Source organism: Eleginops maclovinus, chromosome 18 (genome assembly GCF_036324505.1).
Source record: "Eleginops maclovinus isolate JMC-PN-2008 ecotype Puerto Natales chromosome 18, JC_Emac_rtc_rv5, whole genome shotgun sequence".
NCBI classification, from domain to species: domain Eukaryota; kingdom Metazoa; phylum Chordata; class Actinopteri; order Perciformes; family Eleginopidae; genus Eleginops; species Eleginops maclovinus.
The window spans coordinates 11,463,835-11,486,947 of NC_086366.1; the positions used below are offsets into that span (position 1 = coordinate 11,463,835).

General features: G+C 37.9%; 2 protein-coding genes and 1 long non-coding RNA gene across 6 annotated transcripts; 2 read left to right on the forward strand and 1 right to left on the reverse strand.

Annotated features, from left to right (window-relative positions):
* The first annotated feature begins 148 nt into the window (after positions 1-148).
* On the forward strand, positions 149-4,039 carry crybb1l3 (crystallin, beta B1, like 3). The gene is made up of 6 exons (XM_063907531.1): positions 149-253; positions 1,371-1,444; positions 1,550-1,668; positions 1,775-1,907; positions 2,285-2,427; positions 3,111-4,039. The coding sequence occupies exons 2-6, from the start codon at positions 1,379-1,381 to the stop codon at positions 3,280-3,282; spliced, it is 633 nt and encodes a 210-aa protein (XP_063763601.1). The 5' UTR covers positions 149-253; positions 1,371-1,378; the 3' UTR covers positions 3,283-4,039.
* LOC134880561 (uncharacterized) lies at positions 2,529-10,596 on the reverse strand. 3 transcript variants are annotated; one of them, XR_010167934.1, is made up of 3 exons: positions 10,470-10,596; positions 7,036-7,204; positions 2,529-2,623 (listed from the first exon to the last, which is right to left on the reverse strand). It is a non-coding gene; the product is annotated as an uncharacterized LOC134880561 (long non-coding RNA). The 3 variants fall into 3 exon arrangements; XR_010167935.1 differs by lacking the exon at positions 2,529-2,623 and adding an exon at positions 4,517-4,576; XR_010167936.1 differs by lacking the exon at positions 2,529-2,623 and adding an exon at positions 5,789-5,841.
* On the forward strand, positions 4,690-22,797 carry unc119a (unc-119 homolog a (C. elegans)). 2 transcript variants are annotated; one of them, XM_063907533.1, is made up of 5 exons: positions 4,690-5,099; positions 20,001-20,114; positions 20,878-20,968; positions 21,538-21,710; positions 21,846-22,797. In XM_063907533.1, the coding sequence occupies exons 1-5, from the start codon at positions 4,979-4,981 to the stop codon at positions 21,956-21,958; spliced, it is 612 nt and encodes a 203-aa protein (XP_063763603.1). In that variant the 5' UTR covers positions 4,690-4,978; the 3' UTR covers positions 21,959-22,797. The 2 variants fall into 2 exon arrangements, with proteins under 2 accessions (XP_063763603.1, XP_063763602.1); XM_063907532.1 differs by having other exon boundaries at positions 4,698-5,099; positions 20,875-20,968.
* Positions 22,798-23,113: the final 316 nt, after the last annotated feature.

The following is a 23,113-nucleotide window of genomic DNA, read 5'->3' on the forward strand; positions in this document are numbered from 1 at the left end:
GCTGATGGCAGTGACTGTCCTCGGTCCCTCACAATGGTGCTGGAAAACAAAACAGGCAGCCCAGTCAGCGCTTCTAGCAGCGTGACCTTTGACCCCAGGCAGTGTACTCCAAAGAGCTCTCAGCCAATGAGCAGTCAGAATCGGCCTTCTGTAGACTCGTCCTGGTTGTGAATGTATATATATATCCCTACCATCATCGCCTAGGTCCATCAATTTCCTCCAAGGTCGGTCCGTTGAACCTGCAATTGTAACTGTAAGTTTTCACTCTAACGTTTTCTAACTTTTAAATAACTGGTGGTATTTTGTTGGAGAGTGAAGGGGGATACTTGGGTTTCCTGACTGCGCACCCCACACTTTGAGTAGATGGAATATTGACATAAAAGGCAACAGGGTATGATTTTATTTTTTCAGTGTTGCTTTGATGTTCAGTTGATCATCCTAAGGGAAGATTGATGAGAAAAACAAGGGGCTGCTTTCCTTTTTTTTAAATAAAAAATAGATTATGGCAGGTTTGAACAGATTCGTTTTTGTGTCTCAGGCATAATCCATATACAGAGGAAACTCCGTTTTAAAGGGAAGAAACGTATAAATATATGCTTATAACAAATACGATTTTGGGATGGATTTGAGCAAGTGAATCACGAGTTCAGTTATATTTAAAAACAATATGGTTTTCCAACCGCTGCCAATCTGCTTTCTTTTTCTCCATTTTGCTTGTTATATTTAAATGATATGAAATGCTCTAAGGGTTTCTGTTTAAGTATATTATAGTGGAAAAATAAACATTTCGGACTATTATGATTATTAAAAATGTTTCACCCATGAAGAGCAACTTAACACCCCATTGTTTTTAACTTGGTGTGGTACAGTTACTCTGGAATTTGTCAGTGCACAATGACATCCTAGTTGTGTTGGGCTACAGGTGCTTATTCAGTTGTACCCTTCAGTAATTCTGATTAGGGTTAGGGGTTAAACAGTCTTTCAACCACAGAGGGCAGTCAAACGCTGCTTTCAGCCTGGTGATACCTTAAAACCTTCACCAGAAAGCACATTCAGACAGTTCTTGAGGGCATAAAATAATGGCCATTCAACAGTAAAGCTTTTAAACAATAACGGTCAATTTAGAAATCTTTTTTTTTTTTATGTGACTTTAAAGTTATGTGAACGTTAACAGAATAGATACTGTTGAAATTGGCTGTTCAAGAAACAAAATGTTCTTATTTTAATCCCTCAGGCAAAAATGGTGGATGAATGAATAATGGCTTGGGCATCCTAAGTGATTCTAGAAGTCCAGAAACAATAATTTCCCTCTTCATAGCCCCACAGCGATATGTGAAAATGACTTACTGACTTTGTGTTTCTCTCTTTAGATCTGATCATGTCTCACTCAGGTGCTCAGGGTAGCATTGGCAGCCACTCTGCCATGGGTCTGCACAATCACAAGGTACCTCTATTGTTTGTTTATAATTGACTTAAAAGTTAAGCCTAAAATGAAGCACTGCATTTTAACTCCAGAAATAAATACATAGAGTTTTTATTTGCCTTTCAGATTTACCTCTATGAATTTGAGAACTTCCAAGGTCGTAGGATGGATCTGTTTGCAGAGAACCGCAACCTGCTGGAGAAGGGTTTCGAGAGGATCGGCTCCATCAGGGTGGAGAATGGACCGTAAGTCACCACACCTGCCATCAAAATAAATGTTACAGCCCTGTTAATCCTTTCCCAAAGTAACATTTGTATCTATCTATCTATATCGATCTATCTATCCATGCAGTTGGGTGGGTTATGAGCAGCAGAACATGACCGGTGAGATGTTCATGCTGGAGAAGGGAGAGTACCCCCGCTGGAACACCTGGTCCAACAGCTACAGGTGTGACTGCTTCATGTCCATCAGGCCCGTCAGAATGGTGAGTCAGAATCAGCCTGTTACTTTCATCTAGCTTCTTTTGCATCTCTTATACATTGTCTAATGATACAAGGACAAATATTTTCTATGGATACAGTTCATTTATAGGTTCAATCCACTGCAAGTATTTTTGCTTTCCACTATCACTTTGACAATGTTTAGAGTAAAACCCTACAAGTATTCAGTGTTTCTGTCCTTCCTTTTCAAACCAACAATACAGTAAATGTAATCATATCAATTTGTACGTAACTTTTTGGAATGAATTTATGTTTTAAAAATCTCTTTATTGGCTAAAAGCAAGGCCTAAGAGCTACACCAGCATCTGTAAGAAAAGTGGTCAACAGTTAGTGATTTAAAAGTGATGCGTGTGTCTTACAGGATCCCCAGGACCACAAGATCTGCCTGTATGAGTGCCCGAACTTCGAGGGTCGTAAGATGGAGGTGTGCGATGAGGATATTCCCAGCCTGTGGTCTTACGGCTTCCAGGACCGCGTTGCTAGCATTCAGGTCTCCGGTGGAACGTAAGTCATTTCTTTCTACTAGAGTAACATTTTGAACTAAAACAGCCTTTGGCCAACCAAAATAAAGCAAACACAAACAACGAATATCACATCTTACTGTACTGCCAGAAATATAATTATTTGAGGTGTTTATTGAAAAATAAAATATTGATATATTCATCATGGATATTAATCCATCTTTCTGGTCCTTAGAAACCTATGTGGGGAGAGAAATCAATGAGCAATATCAGCTGCAAAGTATCTTGACTGTTGCCATAAGAAGCTACAAGCTTTGTAGCAAATGTTTGGATGAGATGAGATATACTTTATTCTTACACAGTTTTAGTACAACAGCATGTAAAAATTAATGCATTTGAGCTATAAAACAAAAATAATCACATAATCAATATATTCACATTACAAACAGAAAGATTTATATTTATTGAGTTTGAGTACACAACATAAACAAATAAAGAATAAGTTAGAATGCACAAAAAAATACCAAACTTCTACTATTTAAGAAATTGTAAACTTAGGATGTATACATTGTAAAGTGTGCAAAGAATTTACAGTTTAAGTAAAAGTTTGAACGCATATTAGGTTTGGCAATAACCTAACTTAACTATTTTGTAATAAATTGTATCTGAATTGAAGTGAACAGAGCTTTTTGTTTCCTAAGTGTTTTTTTCTTCCTCCCCTCACAGCTGGGTGGGTTACCAGTACCCCGGCTACCGTGGATACCAGTATGTGTTTGAGATGGGACCTATGAAGCACTGGAACGAGTGGGGAGCCCAACAGCCCCAGATCCAGTCCATCCGCAGGGTGAGGGACATGCAGACGCACCGCAGGGGTTGCTTCTTCGAGATGAACGCATAAACAGGAGTCCAGCAGACTGTGGGCTAACAGGAGGGATAGCAGAGGGGTCGGCTTGCTATGCTGCAAACCATCCCCTTGGAAATTCTTCAACAGCCACCTAGCCACAAAAGCTAATGGCTTTTGAATATTGTTATGTTTTTACTGGTAGGATTTGGAAGTATGTGGCATCGTGAATGATTCTGACTGACTTCCAGAGTCTGTAACACCGGTAAAAATGGTAGCAATGCTCTCTGTCTACAGACCTCAAGATAATGAAAGGGCATAATGGGGATTAGTTAATAGCTTTTATTAGTTTGTTAAAATGCTATTATAACCCTTTTATTTTATTTTTATTTGCTCGCCTATGTGTTTCTAGCTGACATGATGCCAATAAGCCTGTTCGCCGAAGCGTTTTTCCTCTCCTGGGATCCACAGATTAAAGAGAGTAAAGGGATAAAAGATCACATAACTCCTCACAAAGTACTACCATGGACAGCTGCAGTATGTTCACCGAGCATACTGAGGCACTAGCTCCTCATCACAAAGCAAAATGCTCACTTCGCTGAAGAGGGCACTGGCCAGCCTGTGATTTACCAAGAGAAAGGTGGCTTTTCAGGGTTGTGTTTTGCAGATGTGAATATCTTTTGGCTGGCCTGTTCCAGCTCATGGATGGGGCTATCCAGAAGATTCACATTTGACACTTTCTCAGGGATGCTGGCATCTGGAAAGCAACTTTCCAATGAAGAAACAATGAAATAAAGATATTACATAGCTGAAAGACTTTGTTTCCTTGTTTTTTAAAATATGTTATTATTAAAGCAGTGTGTGTGTGTGTGTGTGTGTGTGTGTGTGTGTGTGTGTGTGTGTGTGTGTGTGTGTGTGTGTGTGTGTGTGTGTGTGTGTGTGTGTGTGTTAGTATAATTATCAACTAACTCTTCAATCTCTCAGCTACAAAGAGTTTGAAGTGCCTATTAACTAAATATTTGGGTTCAGTCTCACCACTCATAGTTTCCAGTGGTGGTAGGTAGCATATCACTAAAACATGTAGACAAGCTGGAGTACAGCAGCTAAAGATCTGACTCTAAATAAGTATAATTTAGGAAACATAGGTTGCTTTGGGGAATTTAAACCACATTGAGAACCCTTAAATTATATTTCTAATGGAGAGCAGAAAGTGTTTTTCACAGGCACACATGCTGGTTTAGCAACCCCCTCTTTTCACACAGTAGTAACAGCTCACCTCAATAAAATATATCTCCAAGATGTTATTTATGACACCTCTGAGTCTTTGCTTCCCCGGATGTGGAGCTCATCTCTAGAGGTGAGAAAGGAGTACAGAGTAATCAGTTACTCTTTCTGAGTAGAGCAGCCATGCACGCACTGCTGTACGGGCAGATGACGAGGCGCGCCGACTGTCAGCTACGCACTACTGCTCGGTTTAAAGCCACAGGATTTGGATTAAATAGCTTGTGTGAGAACCGATGAGCCTTAAGTGCGGGAGGGGAGGGAGCTAAGGGCTGATTTTTATCTTTTACCGGATCGAGAAGGGGAGGAGGCACGGAGAATGAGTTATTCTTGTAGTGGCACAGTTTGCTGTACGTGAATTATCCAAAGGCTGCGACGCAAGTAAATCTGCTCCTGCGGCGACGACGCCGAGAGCACCAGAAAGCCTCAGCTACTCTCAGGTCGAGCACCTATCAGCCCTCTTCTGCTGGACATGAAAGTGCAGCAAGGCTGCAACTCAGACATGGGGATCCCGGTGAGAACTGAAGAAGAATTGCGCAGAAATACCGTAATAACGCCCGACGATGTGCTTGGGCTACAGAAGATCACCAAGAGTAAGTAACCTGCAAGTGTAATTGGCACGATGAAAAGAGTAGTTAAAGCCGCACATTTAGAGGAGATTAGTGCAACCCATCTGCTGCTGCTTCCTTGTTCATTGTGTTTTTCCTTAGGCTATGTAATGTTACATTATGCTCTCTGTTCATTCACTCTTTACTGGCTTTGTCGAAAAACTACATAGATACCATGGACAGCGACAGTCTGAAAGGAGCTCAGTGTGTCTTTCAGCCTTAAATAAGATGTAGCCCCTTGAACTGCTCAGGTTTTATTTCCTACCCAAGGACAGTTAGTGTTTGATTTATGTGTTATCGTTTATAATTGGATCTTAGATAAGAGCAAGCAGCATTTTGATTTTACTTTTGTTACTAAAAATACACCGTTTGTGTGATTGTATGCCTTTGCACCTGTCTGACTGTAAAGGCATTGCACGAGAGAGAAGGGGACTGTATGTACTTCCTGGTTTGCTTCTTTAATCCTGCTGTAAAAAAATAATAATAATCTGGTGCTCACTATATCCTCACCTTAAGACACCTGTGGCTCTGAGGTAACAGGTGGCCATGGATGTGATCCATTCATTGTACATATAGCTATCATATTGACAGTAGTAGGCTTAAATAAGTAGGACTAAAGAACATATCAGCCCGTTGTTTAACATACCATGGAAATGTTCCAGATTATGTCATGGCAACAGGACATGCTATGCTGCTTACGGATACGAGTAGGCCTGGTTTCAAGCACCTGTATAAGCAGAGTGAGGTGATAGGAGAGAAGTTTCACAAACTTTAAACTTGTATTTTATGATACAGCATTACTGGTTAATTTATTTATTATATTTATGTTGTTTACTAAGGTTTTGCGGTTTTGGGTGAGACTGGCAGTAAGACTAAAGTTGAAATGTAAAAGAAGCACAGGTTTAAGGGCAATTTTTCAGAGGTTGCTCAACAAAGACTACAGATTCCTTAGGCCTACGGTTTGAGAACAACATGTAGACTCATGGAGTCCATAAGTGTTATGATGAGCACGTAAGTTCTTACTAATATTAGTTTGACAAATAAACCAAACAAACTCAAAGGTCTTATAGCTCTTTTTTGGGGCTTTGTAACAGATCCACTTAGAATCAGGGTTCACTTATTGAAATTCAGGGGTCAAAGGTTAAAGTCAGTGTGACCTTCCAAAAAATATTTTTGACCACAAATCAATAATTCATGCATTAATTATGAAAATGTCTGAAACATCTTTATAGGACAAAATGATGCTGTGGGGACAACGACACAAATGTAAAGAACAACTTAGATTCCTGCATTAGATCATAAAAACAAAAATCTGACTTTTAATGGACTGACAAGTCTAAACCACTCCCCCTGAAAACCCTCTAAATGTCAACAACAACTCTCAGACCCTCTTATATGTTTTCATTTGGTGGACCCTCAGTGGAAAAGCAGCACTAGGTCTCGGTCAGTGCAATTATACGTAAATCACTCATGGTGGTGCAGTAATCTCCACTCCCGACTGACATCCAAGTAATCTGGATTATGTTAGGAGTGTTGTAACGCAGCAATGACGTGATGTACCCCAGGTAATTAATGAACCAGGAGCTGGAGCGTAAGTGAATTTGTTTACATTGTGAATTTTCGATTACACATTTAGTTTTTTCCTGTTCCCATTCAACACAGCTGCACATTCTAATATAAATATATTATACGTGTTGGTTGTTGAACCACAACCAATGCTTGGTTTATACAAATTAACTGATGCTTCATTGTTTCCTGTTTAGTGATGAGAGTACAGAAATGTCTCCCCAAGGCCCAATCATTTTAAACCGTCAGACCATACCACAGAGAGAAGCATTGTGTGCTGCACAATTCAATCATTTTCTGCTGCAAGAGAAAAAAAAAGTGCCGTTGAGAAAGAGGGAATCAAAGCATGCCTCACCCTGCAGACAAAATGCCTTTTTCAGTTGTGCTTTTGGGAGGTAAATGCCACCATTTTGGGGCAGCCCAGCTCCAGTCTGTCACGCTGGTTCGGAGCTGATAAGCGAGGCACAGCGCTTCATTGTCACACAGGCGGAGAGAAGAAATATAATCCAGGCGGCAGAGAAGCGCTGCAGTGATATGAAAAATGGCACATTATCAGTTTACTGCGTACATGAGGGATGATTTACGTTGATATGAAGGCAGGCATACAAAAATAGAAATACTTCGGTTACAAAATGACACCTAATTGTTATGTGTTAACCATTCGATAACAGCCATACAGTAAAAAGACAGGGGTCTGTGTTTGGGGGGACTGGTTTTAAAAAAAACCTAACCATTCAGACAGTGAAATCCGATCCAGGAAGTTCCGTTTGAATAACAGATTAATATGTTTAAAGGTTTATCAAGACTGGAAACCGGAATACTCAGGCAGGATTGTAACATCCGGTAAATATATACAGAATTTAACAACATTAGGAGCCCTGATCAGTGAAGTTGCCCCCTTAACTCACAGTACATGGAGATTTAAAGAAGGATTCGTTTTTGGAATTGTCTATGACCGTATGAAGAGGAGGAATAATTAAAACAGGCTTGTTTTTAGAAAGACTTTAATAATTGCAAACCTATCCTTTAATGCAGGGGAAAAAAGCTTCAGATGAAATGGTTGAGCTGTCATGGTATTTGTGTTTAAATCTGTTCAGACCGACCACATGCATTTTGGGTGCAATGCCTGATGTCTTAATATATTGCATTCATGGTGTTGATCCGTCACACAAATAGTGAATAATAATGTTGTATGGGAGGTGGAAAAAAGCTGGAGAGAGAAGTTTGAATGCTGCCACTTCCTGCGTCAAAGTTTGACAATTGTTAAAGTTTTTGGGTGTCTTGCTAGATCCCATTACAATTTATTTTCCATAAAAGTGAGTCAAAATCAAATTAGAAATAAAAATAAACAAAAGATCTAGTGTACTGTGGGCATTTTTTTTAATCAAAGAATTGTGTTTTATTTTGCCTCACCCAAATGATTTACTCCTTTTACACAAATGGCTAATCAATTATATGGCCTTAATAAGTCTGGGACAGAGAGCAGTGCTTTATCTGCGTCGGGCGGGATTTCCCCTCTGTGATGTCTGCCAACACAATGGATACGGCTTTAATTAAAATTGATTGGTGCAGCCGGTTCTTAATCTTGCATGCACAGCTGTCACAAGGTTACTCTTTCATAATGATTTGACATGGAGAGAGTTGGCTCGTTTCATCCACATCAGTAATCAACGCGATCCCAAAAACTGCGTTTAATTCTTGCTTTCTCCTAGTCTTTGAATCAGCCGCTTGTTTACAGAACAGGAACATTTAATTCAACATTAGAATTGTTATCATGTTAAGGTGTATTATGCAAGATTGTATTTTCCCATAGAGTTTGATAGACTTATTGGTCAACACCGAAAACTCATTGTTTACTGGCTAGTGCTTATATTTGTACCTGAAGCTTTTAGCTCTCACATTTCTGAATGTGAATCAAACTAAAGACCTCAGAACTGATGCCAAATATCTATAACTTATGATAAACATACCAAAAATGTGTTATTATCTACTTATATCACTGAAAGATTATACGTATAAGCACTCAAACAGACATTTGGCCGTATTACCTCCAAGTTATCCGATTTTTTTAATTACTCATAAGAGTATCATTATACTTCAAAATTGTCATTCACTAACATTTTCTGTGCACCGATCATGTGTATTATAATCCCAATAGTTGTGATATACAATAATTGGTTGGTAATGCTTCATAATCCTGGTTATATTTTTATAAATTAAGTGAATGAGCAAGTTATAAGTCAAATATCATTATTACATGCTTTAAATAATGGTTGTAAAGCATAGTGAATACTTATGATTCCTTACAATGGACAATAAAGTGCTACAAAGAGCATCTAATACATTAAAATGATGTTTATAATGCATTATAGACAAGACTAAGATAAGCTTAGCCAGACATGTATACCAAAAACAGTATTAGCATGTCTAATCCTTGACCAAACACTCCTTTATTGTGTCTCATCTACTTTTATATGATTACATTGGTTAAGATTCACCATCTTTGAATAGGACAACATATCCAAGTTATCTAAAACAGAATAAACAGGTATGACCCTTACCAGAATGAAAACACGTTGTTCTCCATTTCTTCTGTACAGCTGGGACCCATTTTTATAACTTTATCTATACATCTATTACGGTAAATAAAGCATGCAGCTTGCATGGATTCAACTTTTTCATATTATAAAACAATGTCAATATACTGAATTCTTATTTATTAAAATGACTTCTCAAAGATATTTAATTCAATGTCTATCGTTTATACTTACAGAACTTATTCATGCATTGTATTTCCAGTGTTTTAAGGTGCAGCTAATTTGTTCAAGTCTCAAACCATTCAGTTGTAAAGCTATCTCTGCTGCTCTGCAGTCACCTGAAATGAAACTCTCACATCTCCAATTGACTGAGTTGTTTTTAATTTTACCTACACACACATGGGACAAAGAAAGACTGTTGCATAAACTTTTACATTTAAATCCCTGTTGACTGAGAGAGCAGTATGAATGAGTGTTTATGAATTGAAGTTGAGCCTCATGCTGATGTCATCGGCCTATTTGCTGTATCTATTGTGTGCAGAACAGATTCAAGAGTCAACAGTGTTGTTTTTTTCAAAATACAACCTTACTTGACCATCTTCAGGCATTTTTGAGATTGCACGTATTGACTGCACTGAAGGCTCGCAATAAGCAAATTCTGCATTTATTGGAAATCCGACGTATCATACAACACCAACTTTGTAAGGCATGAACACTTGTTAAACACCAGTTAATCAACTAAAGTTATTGAGCTGAAGTAAAATAGCTAGTTATAGGAATTGATGGTACAGCAGCCGAGTCATTTCTGATTATCGCTCATCTTTTTTATTTATTTTTCCCTGTTTTCTAATGTTATGATTGTGGTTGTTGTTGCAGATCATTTATCCTTTTGTATTAGTTTTGTTGCGCCACTGTCCGCATTTTAACTCATATGTATTTAAGTCAATACATTTGATTATCTATTGAATAACTAAGGAAAAGGTTTAGTTCTGAGATTAAAGAATTCTGAGAATACAACCAGTATTCCAAGATCCTCTTTTGTTAATAACAATTTAAATGTTTTCATTTTCTAACCTCTTGAAACTATTGATACCACCACAAAGTCTTCTGAGCACCACTTAACATTAATTCAATAAAACACCTTTTGTTCTTCACACACCTACGATTTAGTGATTTTATCAGGGAGAGCACAGTCAATGGATTCAAGACTTGAAAAAACACAACGCATGCAGAATGAAACATTTTTACTTACTAAAAAGGGTCCACTACATTGTAGGCCAATCCATAATTCATGCAGTCAAGATCTTTAGGTCTGCAAAAAGAAGAAGAACACCAACTGGCAAAACAACATGGCGGGTAACTGTAGTAAATGACTGATTGGGAAAGTCAGAACAGGTGAGCAGGAGGCCAGGTGCCTGCAGGACTAATGAGGAACAGGTAAAACTAATCAAGGTAGGGACAGTAATCAAAGCTGGAGGGGAAAGCACAATGAGGCAGGAAGTAAAGAATATGCAAAGAAAAGAGGAGATGAGTTTCAAAATAAAACAGGAAACACAGAATAAATGACAAGAAACTAAGCAAACAACAATAGAGCGATCATGATGGGGTGAATCACTCAAAGCAAAACAAATGTCAACCAATGCTCCTGTCTGTTATTTTATTTATCTTATTTGCACCATGTATGTTGAGTTGTTGGAGGAGCATGGGACATAAGATTTTCATTGCCAACATATACGTTGTATATGCTGTGCATATGACCAATAAAACCTTGAAGAAGGAACAACACAAATCTATATATGTCTTTTAAATAAAAGTAAACATTTGATAAATATGATTTTACATGCGTTCCTTAGCCGGATTACAAAACCCATTGGTTCTTGATAGTTTTTATTTGTATTTAAGTCCAAATCTTTTTAGTTTGCAATTCATGTTATCAAATGATCTTGTGGTTACCCCATTCTTATGAGTTTAGTTCTAATTTGGCACAAACTTTGGCTCTGACTCAGTGATGAACTGATCGGAATATGGTGGTCAAAGGTCAAGGTCTGTCTGACCTTCATAAATCATAGTATTTGTCCTCATTAAACAGAGGAATTTAGTTTTCCACTCAGTGATGTAGGCCGGATAGAGATAAGAGAAATGAATCTCATCTGCATTCAGCTGCTCATAAGGCAACCTCTCCACGAACCTCACTGTTTGCCAGTTTGCCTAAAGGTGGTGTAAACCCTGAGACATGAAACAGCCTGCCATGCACAGGTGCACCATACATCATGATGTGAACGTTAAGGTTTAGAGCTAATGTCACCAGCTGCCTTTGGCTATGGCTTACTTTAACGTGGAGACAAGTCAACATGTTTGAATTGTTATTGCTCGTGTTCCGGGATTAATTCAAATCGCAGTCTCTGCATTGATCAGAGGCCACAGGATCAAGTGGAAAGAATAAGGCATGTGAAGTCAATCCCTGTGGCTGAGAGTCTGTAACTCTGTGCTAATCCTTGGGATTAAGAAGCTATAAATGGCAGCTTGTTTGCTCTTTATGAATGCCACTTTGGTGTCAGACTCTGTGTATCCGAACACAGGAACACAGTATGACTCAAAACTCAGTGCTAATTTTACTCTCTTTAGAGGGGCTGCTGCCGCATGAATATTTTCAGTGGCGTGAACATTCTAATGTTGAACAAGAACTTTCTGTTGGCCTGAGAGTCTAAGTGAATGTGTCTGTTCGCTAAGATTAGATTGACTGTTTGTAAGGTTAAAAACATGATATTAGATACATGTAAATCACAGAGGTCCCTTTCACACATGGACTGGAACCCTAAAATGATATAGTGTTATTTACCCTGCCCTGCACCGAGGCTGTGTTATCTCTGAACAGAGATGCTTGTTCCCCAGGGCATTTATGGTGAGTAATGTGTGTGCAACAAGATTTGGAGACTTCTATAAGTATCGTTAACACTGAAACCGTTACACAAATATAAGTAACAGCAAAGGACTTTGGCTTGTTTGTGTAATCTCATATCTCATATGTAATGTCATGTCATTCCTCCTTGATGCTTTACCAAGGCACCTCTTGCCTATACCAAACAAAGCATTTACAGTAAGTGAGATTGCTTCTGAAACGGACAATCTCTAGTTGTGTGTTACATGTGTGAAAAGGAAATTCCATACAATGAATTAAAAGACCAATATGTAATTGTGGCAGATCACCTGTACTGACACTTAATGAGAAATCACATTGATACTGTATAAATCATATCAGATTGTAATTGAAGCCTCTCCTGGCACACACACTCTCTTAATATTCTGCCTCAGATCTGCACATCCTGATTCTTCCTGTGCTTGTAAAACCAGGCACCGGGAGTCTATGGGAGGTGGCCTCAGGTATATTACCTCTATCAGACGTGACACATTTCATTTGCATGCCACTGATGCCTAACCTGAGATGCTGTGCTTTGATTTGCTGCTGCACCTTGTTGTTGCGGAGCAGCCAGGTGGATGAGGGGAAGGAAAGAGACGAGCTAATCGAGCTGGCTCACTATCAGAAGGAGCGTTGCTAGGTGACGGTGTTGAAGGAAGTGAAGTGGAGCATGTGTGTGTGTGTGTGGGTGTGCGTGTTGGTAAAACAAAACAGATGGGAAAAATAGAAAGAAAGGATGGAGGTATGAACATTCATATCATAGGTTACAAGACATGCTCATTTAAATAGCAGTAACATGACTGACTGACTGACTGACTGACTGACTGACTGACTGACTGACTGACTGACTGACTGACTGACTGACTGACTGACTGACTGACTGACTGATGTTTGACAGGGTTAAGTCATTATTTTAGTAATTTAATTGGACATTATTGAAAAGATGCAGAGTTATGTCGGGGTTATTTCCGTCCAACAACATATTTTCCTGTGAGAAAAACAAAGAATGCCTAATTGGTTTCCTATTTATACAGCTTTAGGACTACTTGCAAGAGCCACTTTTTACAGGAATAGTTATTCTGGGAAACACACTCACTTGCAGAGAGATGACAAAATAAGTACTCTCATGTCTCAGGTATTTGTTATATTTGTTGTGTAATGCTTACAACAATCATAGAGTAAAAACAGTTAATTATAGATTTACAGAATTTTATATGCCAGACTATTTAAGCCTAAGCTAACAGACTGTTGCATATGTATCCCTATACTGACAGGATAGACATTAATGGGATCAATCATTTCAGCTTATTCTTCGTGAGGGTAAATAACTCGTAAATGTCAATTCTTCATATTTGCAGATCTTATGCTGTGATGCTTCTGAAGTACTTTCTACATTGAATGTTTTCTAGCATGCAATCATGTGTTGCTTTGGTGTAAGAGGGAAGTTTCTCTGGCTATCGGGTAACACTGGAGATATTTTTATATTGAAAAGTTTCTATAGTACGGTCTGTCTTATGACATTTCTACTGAAAATACTTTATTTTGTGTTTGAAATGTACTTTGAGTATCAACATGGTTAGATAAATCACATTTTGTGATTTGGGTTTTTGTTTTACACCCATTTCTCTTTATTTGTTTAGTAAGAAGCTCTGAAAACAGCTGTGCGATATGTATTTTATCAATGAATTATTCTCAACAAGGACCTTGTCTTAAACGCGGATCGCTTGGTTTTTCTAGCTGAATAGCGTAACTATTCCCAAATGCAAGCCTTGACATGTGTTATTGCTATGAAACGCAGCCCTGGTTCATTATAAATACTGTGTGTGAGCCTGTAGAAGAGGGTAGATTTATTAAGGGTCGAGATAATTATCATTTCAGATCTAAAACATGCTCTACCCTCCATCTCTGTTAACTCTATACCCCTCTCTGTCTCTCAAAAACTGAAAATGACCCTCATTGTTCAGTTTGTGTATTTTGTGGTTTTCTCTACTCACCACTCACACTGTGTTTTGTTGTCACTAAACATTTGAACATTTTTATCACAAACCTCTTCGACAGTATAGTCAGTCATTAGAGATTATGAAATCAAAGTGGTGCGGTAATGGTTTCTGGGTTTAATAAGACTGTGTGGTGGGGGGGACATGGATATGTTTGAATACTTGCAGTGGACTGAGTGGAAAATGATGTCATTGGCTGAGCGATCAGATGAAATGCTCCATTGGTCTTTTTCAGCAGGTTTGGCACAAAGCCATTTTCTGATTCACAAAATGCATCTACAACGGTCATCTGCCCACAGAATGAGCTGCTCAGTGGCTGTTGCACGAGCTGCATTCAGAGTACTCTGCCAACAGATTTTCAAATAACAGACATTTCAGTGGATGATAGTTATTTTACCTTTTAGAAACCTTTAGCATCTTTACAGGACTCCAATGATTTAATTGTCTCAGCGATCAGAGGAAAGCTCCATCATTTGCAGCAGACCTTTTACCAAATATCTCCATCAATGTTTTTGATTGAAAGACTACAGGTTGGGGTAAACTGCCTTTAAAGGTTTTCAACCAAGATAGGACATAAATAGTACTGTGTTTATCGTGCTTTTCTTTGTCCATTCAGCAAAAACAGACACATTTTTTCACAAATTGTTGTCACATAAAGTGATTCTGTCGCAGTCCTTAACATCAAATACACAAAATAGGGATACTCATGCTAATAACTATTGATTGATATCAGGAGAGCAGAAAGTCTGCATATTAAACTGCCATCGACCTCAACACACACACACACACACACACACACACACACACACACACACACACACACACACACACACACACACACACACACACACACACACACACACACACACACAAAAACCTAATGCACCAGCACTTACAATGTGTCACTTCGTTCTCAGTTTGCATCTTTATTCATTGCACTTATTGTAAGTCGCTTTGGATAAAATCCTCGGCTAAATGTAATGTAATATATGTGTCTTTTTAATTGAATGTTAATTATAACATTACAATATGTACTTTGATATTGGAAAACCGCACAACACAGTGGTATTTGTAGTGCTGTCGTATTAAATATATCAAGTAAAACAAAGTAAAAAGTTTAATTTAATTTTAATCAAACAATTAAAAGATGTTTAAATCTGTTTTTGTAGTCAAGATAGTTAAAATCTCAAACTTACTCTCTACAGCGATCAGTGCCATAAATAGTGTGTGGAAGTGGTTCCTTGCTGTTTCTTTGGAAGAAACACAATCCCAGACTAACAGCAGGCTTATAGTAATATTCTCAGAGCAGATAAGCGCCTCACATTAAATGAACCAGCACTAGCGGGCACTGCATCAAACAGCAGCGCTCTAACCCTCTAACTGCAGTTTGAGAGGAAATAAGACTTTGAGCCGGAGCAGCTTCACAGGGTCTTCACATGGAAACATCTTGACCAGTCCTTTGATGTTCTCCATGGAAACACTCCACTCTCATCCACAGCGTGTTAACATGAAATCATAAATGAGCCCAGTGCATTCAGCAATGTGAGAGATGCAGCTGCTGAAAGTATAAACAAACATACACATTTATATACAGTACACATACATACATACATAAATAGATTACATATACATTATATCCACACAATGCTTGATGAAAAGCATTATCAGTTATTTCTGATTAGTTTTATAAATAACACAACATGAGGTTGTTCATTTTATAACCAGGGATGATGAATTACGTTATTTTTAAGAGGTTATACTATGTGGATGATTGTCACTAAATAAATGTCCCAAGTACTGTACACAATTACACTTTTGAGGAACATAAACTTTTCTTGAGTATTTTCCTTTTATGCTACTTTATACTCCACTGCATTTCAGAGGCAGATCTTGTACTTTTTACCTTACTACATGTATCTGACAGCATCAGTGACTGCATTAATCAACTAATACACTATGATGTACTATTATGGAAATGTATATACAGCTCCGTAGAAAATTAAGAGACCACTCCAAATGTTTCCTAAATCTTTATCTCTGCATGTATAGCACCCATTCCAGTGTCTGTTGAATTCCAACACAGACAAATCCTGTCACTAGTTTATAGAATACAACAAAAAATAATAATAATAATAATAATGTAACTCAAAGACATACTTATACATGCTGTATACATGGCTGGCAGTATTTATTAAATGTATTCCTGTTATCTCATCCTTTCAGCAGCTGACTAATTTTATACCAGTAATATAATATTATTCTGAGCATGACCACTTTGGATAATAAGGACTTTTAGATGTGTTTCTTAAGTATGTTTTGCTGCTAATACTTTAGTTTCTATACTTAAGTAACAAAAGTGAATGCAGGATGGTCACTTGACTGCATTTCTACACTGCAGTATTATTACTTTTACTTAGGTGTAACATTGAGTACTTCTTCCTCCACTCGTTATTCATTTGTCCCCCAAAGAGAGAAAGATGTTTCTCTAATGCTCTGATGTTGAACTCATAAAAATGTCACTGAATTTTACAGACTTGATTTATAACAGTGACCAGAATGAACCACATGAGGAGAGCTCTGATGATCATGATGTTATGTGATAAATGATGATGTACAAAGAAGAGGAGGGAATATGACATTTAGACACGGCTATAAGGGCTACAAATGGGCTTCATGTTGAATAATGTATATTCTTTAATTAACATCACATGAAACATATGTTGAAGCACTGTGAAATATTGCACACTAAATACAGCACACTCACCATGTGATGTTGCTTAAACATGCTAACATGGTTTGCCATATGTCAAATGCATTTGAATGATCTAATAAGTCAATGGCAATTTGTCTAGATCTAACCCTTACTGTGAAAAGTAATGCAGTGGTACGGATTCCCTTTATTTCAGCTGATTGAGCCCGAGAACAAGATCCCAACCACAAAAACAGTGCTGCCACAATGAAAAATCTCTCATTGATTATAATAAGGACACAATTTCTCTTTAACTATGTCATTGTAAGGCAAGCATATACTGGCGCAAACACTACTAAAATCCAACTTGATGCAGGCAGTAGGAAGGTCTTTTTTAAATTAACTCCTGCTAGGTTTCTGAATGCTCAAAATGCCTCAATCAGAAAATTAATTAAACAAACAAGCCTTATTCATATATAAAGCAAATTCTTTCTGATTTAAGGCATAAGATAAGGCATGTTTCTTTTTTTTTGTTTTACTTATACTGTCCGTGAACAAATACAGTTTGCATTATGAGGAAAGTAAGATAGACGTGTGGACACAATAAATCAATAAACAGTATGTAAAAAATGAATTAGAAAAGAGGCCAAAGAGTAAATATTCAGCCTGAACAAGTGAGGTTAGCATTAGGTCAACAGAAGAAGCAGAAGGCCCGCCTCTCATAAGCCATAAATAAAGGCTATTGTCGCACGGTGATTGGACAAGACAGGTAACGCTCCAAGCTGATTTGAATTCTTTATTCAGTCCCCACGCCATGCACAACAGGTGAGCTGAATAACCTCCAATCACCTCAGAAGAACTGACATTCAGCTAAAAGGAATTAGGAAAAGGGAAATGACAACAAGGATTAAAGAATGAGGAGCGGCCACAGTCACAACTTGAGAAGACACTGCCTGATCTGTCATCTGAGAATCAGAATCAGAATACCTTTATTTTACCTATTACGTTTGATGCAGTTTTAAAGTCAGACATTTTCAGATTTCTCCTTTAATTATTCAGAAAAGCTCATTAGTTATGTCACATGAAGTCTCTGATATTCAGCTAGGTCATCATCCAAGTCTCCTCCATGCTAAAAACATGCAGTCCACTATACTTAACAATAAACTGACAGTATATAGTCCCGTTTCACAAGAAGGATCTTTTTAGATTTTAAGGTGTCAGGTATGGTGTACTCGTCTATAAATATCTTCAAGCAGGTGGCTAAAGCCTGTGTGGCCCATCTGCTCTCTAACCCTCGGACACGGTAGAGGATGCAATGGTGTGAGTTTATGTATGTGTTGACACACCTTTCATGAGTGTGTTTATCCCATTTTGATTTCCACCACTTCCACCTACAGTCTTTTTAACTGTGTTGCTGAAGTTCTCATTAATACCCTTATTAAACATGGATCCCTTACTGGCCTTATCGTAACCCCAATGAGATTGTGTGTGTGTGTGTGTGTGTGTGTGTGTGTGTGTGTGTGTGTGTGTGTGTGTGTGTGTGTGTGTGTGTGTGTGTGTGTGTGTGTGTGTGTGTGTGTGTGTGTGTCTACCAGTCGGTCCATGTGAGGGTTAAACACAACAAGCCTCTTAGCTCTAATCCTGCCTGTTTAGGAGGGGGTGATTCCCCCCCCCCCCACACACACACACACACACACCTTGGGTTTTTGTCCTCAGTCAGTCAATAGACCTGACTACTCTGTTGATGCAAACAAACACCTGTTAGAAAATTGAATAATGACTAAGTGAATAAGTGAACATGGAACAAACATACATGGTATAAAGCGTACTGTCTAGTAAGAAATAATGCAAATAAGAAGTGTGTGTGTTTATCACAGCCGATACATGTAGAGCTAATTTAAATTATTTTATAATGCTGCAGGATATCCTAACCTATAAATATATGCCAATGTTTATTTAATAATTGATATATATTTTGTATTAGCTAATAATATGGATCTAAAAAGTTGTCATATAAATTAAGTGAGGTTAAAAACTGTAATAGTGCCTTCTAAAATGTAGTGGAGTAGAAGTACCATGAAGTACCTTAAAATTGTACTTGAGTACAGGTGTTGTAATGTGAATGTATTTTGTTATTATCCATCACTGGTTTTTGGCGTGTGTGTTGTGACATATTTTGATGCAAATGTTTGTTACATAGTGTCTAATTAATAATATACAAGGGAATAGTATGACTATTAGTATCTATCTTATATTGAGAATAAACATTGAATTTTATTTTAAAAAAAACAAAAGTTACCTCATATTCTGAAAGTTCCTCAAGCTGATTCTCTTACGCAGTATTAAGACTGGCTCTTTGTTCAGTTAATATTACTCTCTGGAGTATATGACTAAAAGTGTTCCACAACGCTAACCTGCCTGACAGGGTGCTTTCTTGTTGGCACAGTTTAAGATCCGATACATAAGAAAATAGCGTCTGTGACCTTAATGTGAGGTCACAGTTAATTGCATACCAAAAGGGTCAGGAGAGTTTATTCAACATTACGCAGGTTTATGAATGAGATCCGTTTATCACGGTGTGGGGGGGAAAGGACCCAAGCGCAGAACGAACTGAGGAGGCAGGTATGGGGTTCAAACACAAAGTGAACTGTATTTAAATTAAAGCTGATAACAAAAAGGGGACCAGACCGGGTCACAAAGGAAAAACAACGAACTACTAACCAGGGGACTCGTTATACGGAGCAATTACACGGACAGGGACAGGAACAGCAGGAAACATCGACGACAACAAGGAAAAGGAACAAAAGGGGAACCTAGACTCAATACACAAGGGTAATCACAAGACACAGCTGGGGAGGGGAGGATAAACACAGGGATAACAGGTGAACACAATGACACAATCAGGCGCAGGAAGGAAACTCAAGACAGGAAGTGAGACTAAACATGACACAAGGAGGGAAAACATTTCAAAATAAAACAGGAAACTGTTAACACAAAACCAGGACCATGACACCGTTTAGATGTTATTATTAACAGATATTATTTTATATTACTGTTTATTGACAGAGAAGTACAGAGTAGACATTTTCTGATTAAAGCTCAAGATGTATTGTACTCACAGGTGATTGTTTGTAGGATTTGTGAGAGAATAAAATCTGATAGGTCTTTTCTCTTTTACAGATTATCTGTGTTCTCCAGAAGAAAACGTCCACATGATCGACTTCACAAGGTTTAAGATCCGTGACATGGAAACAGGGACGGTCCTGTTTGAGATTACTAAACCTCCAATACCAGGTCAGCTCCGAACCTCGGAAACTGCATCAGTGATCCTCAAACTTATTTTAACAATGTAGCTAGCAATCCGTTCTTCCATGTACTCACTGACCAGCGCAAAACGTTTTTGGTAGGAAAAGGTACATTAATGTTTAATGTTCTATAAAACAGGTTTTGTCATCATGCAATAACACTAAGACGACCTTGTAGCAGTGGTGGAGCATTACTACGTAGCTTAACTCAAGTGTTTTGCTTAGGTACTTTTTGGACATATTGAGTATTTCCATGTAATTATACTTTATACATCTATTCCACTACATTTTTGAGGGGAATATCATACTTTTTATTTCACTAAATTTGTTTTAACACTGACAGAACGACTTTGTATCTTACTTTGTACATGTAAAAACACATGATATGCTGATATGCTATAATGCAGTACTGTACTAGTAATCTATCTAATTTTGTATTTCCAGTATATTTATATTTGGTCCACATCAATTAACCACACACATTAAAATACTCTTACATGTATAAAACCTGGATAAAATAAAAGTACATTTAAATTATAATATATTACCTGCTGTCATTTTATTATTCTAAAATGGGCCATTGTGTAGGACCAGTACTTTTACATTTGTACTTTTGCTTAAGTAACATTTTGAAATCAGAACTATTACTTGTCGTGGGTTATTTTAAGAACCATGTAGTTTTGCTTTTACTTAATTAAATGTCAGCTTTAGTTCCTTATATATTTTTTTCTTTAAACCCCATTTTTTAGCAGGAGACAGAAAGCACTGTGACCCCAACGCCGGCCGTTTTGTCCGATACCAGTTCACCCCAGCCTTCCTGCAGTTGCGGCAGGTTGGAGCCACGTAAGTATTTTCTTTCTTTTTTTTAACAACATATCTTGAATCCATATTGAAATTGTTGTTCTTCTTGCTCATCAAACTTTTTCAAATTAGGAACAATAATATGTTTGGCTTCTAATACACCTCAGCTGCCTCTGAGCTTTCTTATGTGCTTCACTCTCACCCTAAGTTAAAATTCAGTGTTTATTTAAATTGGTTGATAAAGAAAGGGACGTGTGTGTAGAAAAATCTGAATGATGCATGATGTCCGGTCGACCCAGCAGCAGTGACAGAAGACACATGCGGGCTGTGGGAGGTGTGTGGGTATCAGTGTGGGACGACAGGCTGACGATGATCTGAAGATAGAGAACAGCCAGGCTGAGTCAAATATTTGTCAGTGCTCCTGAGCGGTGTTCATCACCAGACTCCTACTCTGTGTCTTTAAATCCAACCGATTCCTAATGTTGGCTTAACAAAAAAGCCCAATGTATATTAAATGACATAAAAAAACATAGATCTTTTCAAAACTAAACCACCATCCTTTTTATTGGCTACCAGGTTGGTAAATTCATTTCATTCCTGTGTTCTTGCAGAGTTGAGTTCACAGTGGGAGACACACCCATCAACAACTTCCGCATGATTGAGAGACACTACTTCCGCGATCAGCTGCTCAAGAGCTTTGACTTCGAGTTTGGCTTCTGCATGCCTAGCAGCAAGAACACTTGCGAGCACATCTACGAGTTCCCAGCGCTGTCCGAAGAAATCAGTGAGTGTCACACACAATACGCCCACACGCACGTGTGACCACAAGAGACAAATACACTAACACAGAAGTGTATTCGATCTAACATGATATAATGATGCAAAATCCTAAGTGTTGTGTGTGTCTCTTCTCTCACAGTGCGCGAGATGATACTGCACCCTTACGAGACGCAGTCCGACAGCTTTTACTTTGTGGACAACAAGCTGGTGATGCACAACAAGGCAGATTATTCCTACAGTGGGGGGCCATAGGCCACCCTCCATCTTCCACTCCCTCCTGCTCTAGACATTTTCCATGTACCACTTCAGGACCGGAAACAGATGAACCAATGGACAATTCACTGGCATTAAACACTCTTGTCTCACTTCTCCATAAATTTCCATTCAGGTATTCAGCTGCCAGACCAATAGATTTCTCCCTTTGCCTCTTTGCAGGAACATTGAATTCTGCCAGTTTAATCATCCATTTGCATCAGAGTGTGTGTGTGAGTGTGTGGGCAGCCAACACATGCAGTGTCTGTACATACTGCTGATTTCAGACTGTATTTCTGGGTCACACTTGATCATAAGAAGATCATTTACATATACTGTATTTTATAGTTATTGATAAGAAAAGAAAAAGGTGACAGTGGGTCAGAAATACATCATGAAACAAAGACAGAAAAAAGGTTTCCCCCCTAAAAAAGTTTAATAACAAATAATCCATTCAGATGTACATTTATATAGTTTGTATAGAGAGTTCATTACATTTCTAAGTTTCTTAAATTCCTAGTAGCACACATCTGATTCATTCTGTCATTGTTCATTTGAACAGAAACTGTGTACTTTGTCTATGTGAATGTGTCATTTGTTTTATGTTTTTATGTAGTACTACTTATTCAGGAGTATTTTTTAAATAAATAGCCACTTTTACGTGTCAGAAATCCTACATTAGCCCAAATTCAGATACCAATTTTGATATCCAGTGTGTTCTCTGTAGTACTGAACACTGTGTATACTTTAATTATGATAAATGTTTTAAGTATAAAATGAAAAAAGTATGTAAAGTTTTGACAGCGGAAATTCCATCACTGCAATAAATATGGAAATTTTTCGAAATCTTGAAATCCATTGTTGTTTTTTGCAGAAGAAAGTCTGGAAAAAAGTAAAAGCAGACAAAATCAAAAGGAAGAAGCAGAATCAATAGAAACACACTGCAATTTTATAAATGTCTTTTGCCAGGTTTCTCTGGCTTCTATTTATTGTTTATGCTAAATGACAATGTTATCCATCAATAGGTTAAAACTAAATTGTATCTTTTCAAATACCTAGTGGATTTTCAGATAAAGGCTGAGATTTGGAAAAGATCTATGGTTTTTATCTCTCTTGTTTTTCAGGCTACTTAATGTGGAAAACAAAAGTACTGAA

Bases quoted from the DNA above. Each gene is read 5' to 3' on its own strand.
- crybb1l3 (XM_063907531.1), top strand. From the start codon at position 1,379: ATGTCTCACTCAGGTGCTCAGGGTAGCATTGGCAGCCACTCTGCCATG. The intron at 1,445-1,549 runs GTACCTCTATTG...TTTGCCTTTCAG, and splicing joins TGGGTCTGCACAATCACAAG to ATTTACCTCTATGAATTTGA. The intron at 2,428-3,110 runs GTAAGTCATTTC...CTCCCCTCACAG, and splicing joins ATTCAGGTCTCCGGTGGAAC to CTGGGTGGGTTACCAGTACC.
- unc119a (XM_063907532.1), top strand. From the start codon at position 4,979: ATGAAAGTGCAGCAAGGCTGCAACTCAGACATGGGGATCCCGGTGAGA. The intron at 5,100-20,000 runs GTAAGTAACCTG...TCTCTTTTACAG, and splicing joins GCTACAGAAGATCACCAAGA to ATTATCTGTGTTCTCCAGAA. The intron at 20,969-21,537 runs GTAAGTATTTTC...GTGTTCTTGCAG, and splicing joins TTGCGGCAGGTTGGAGCCAC to AGTTGAGTTCACAGTGGGAG.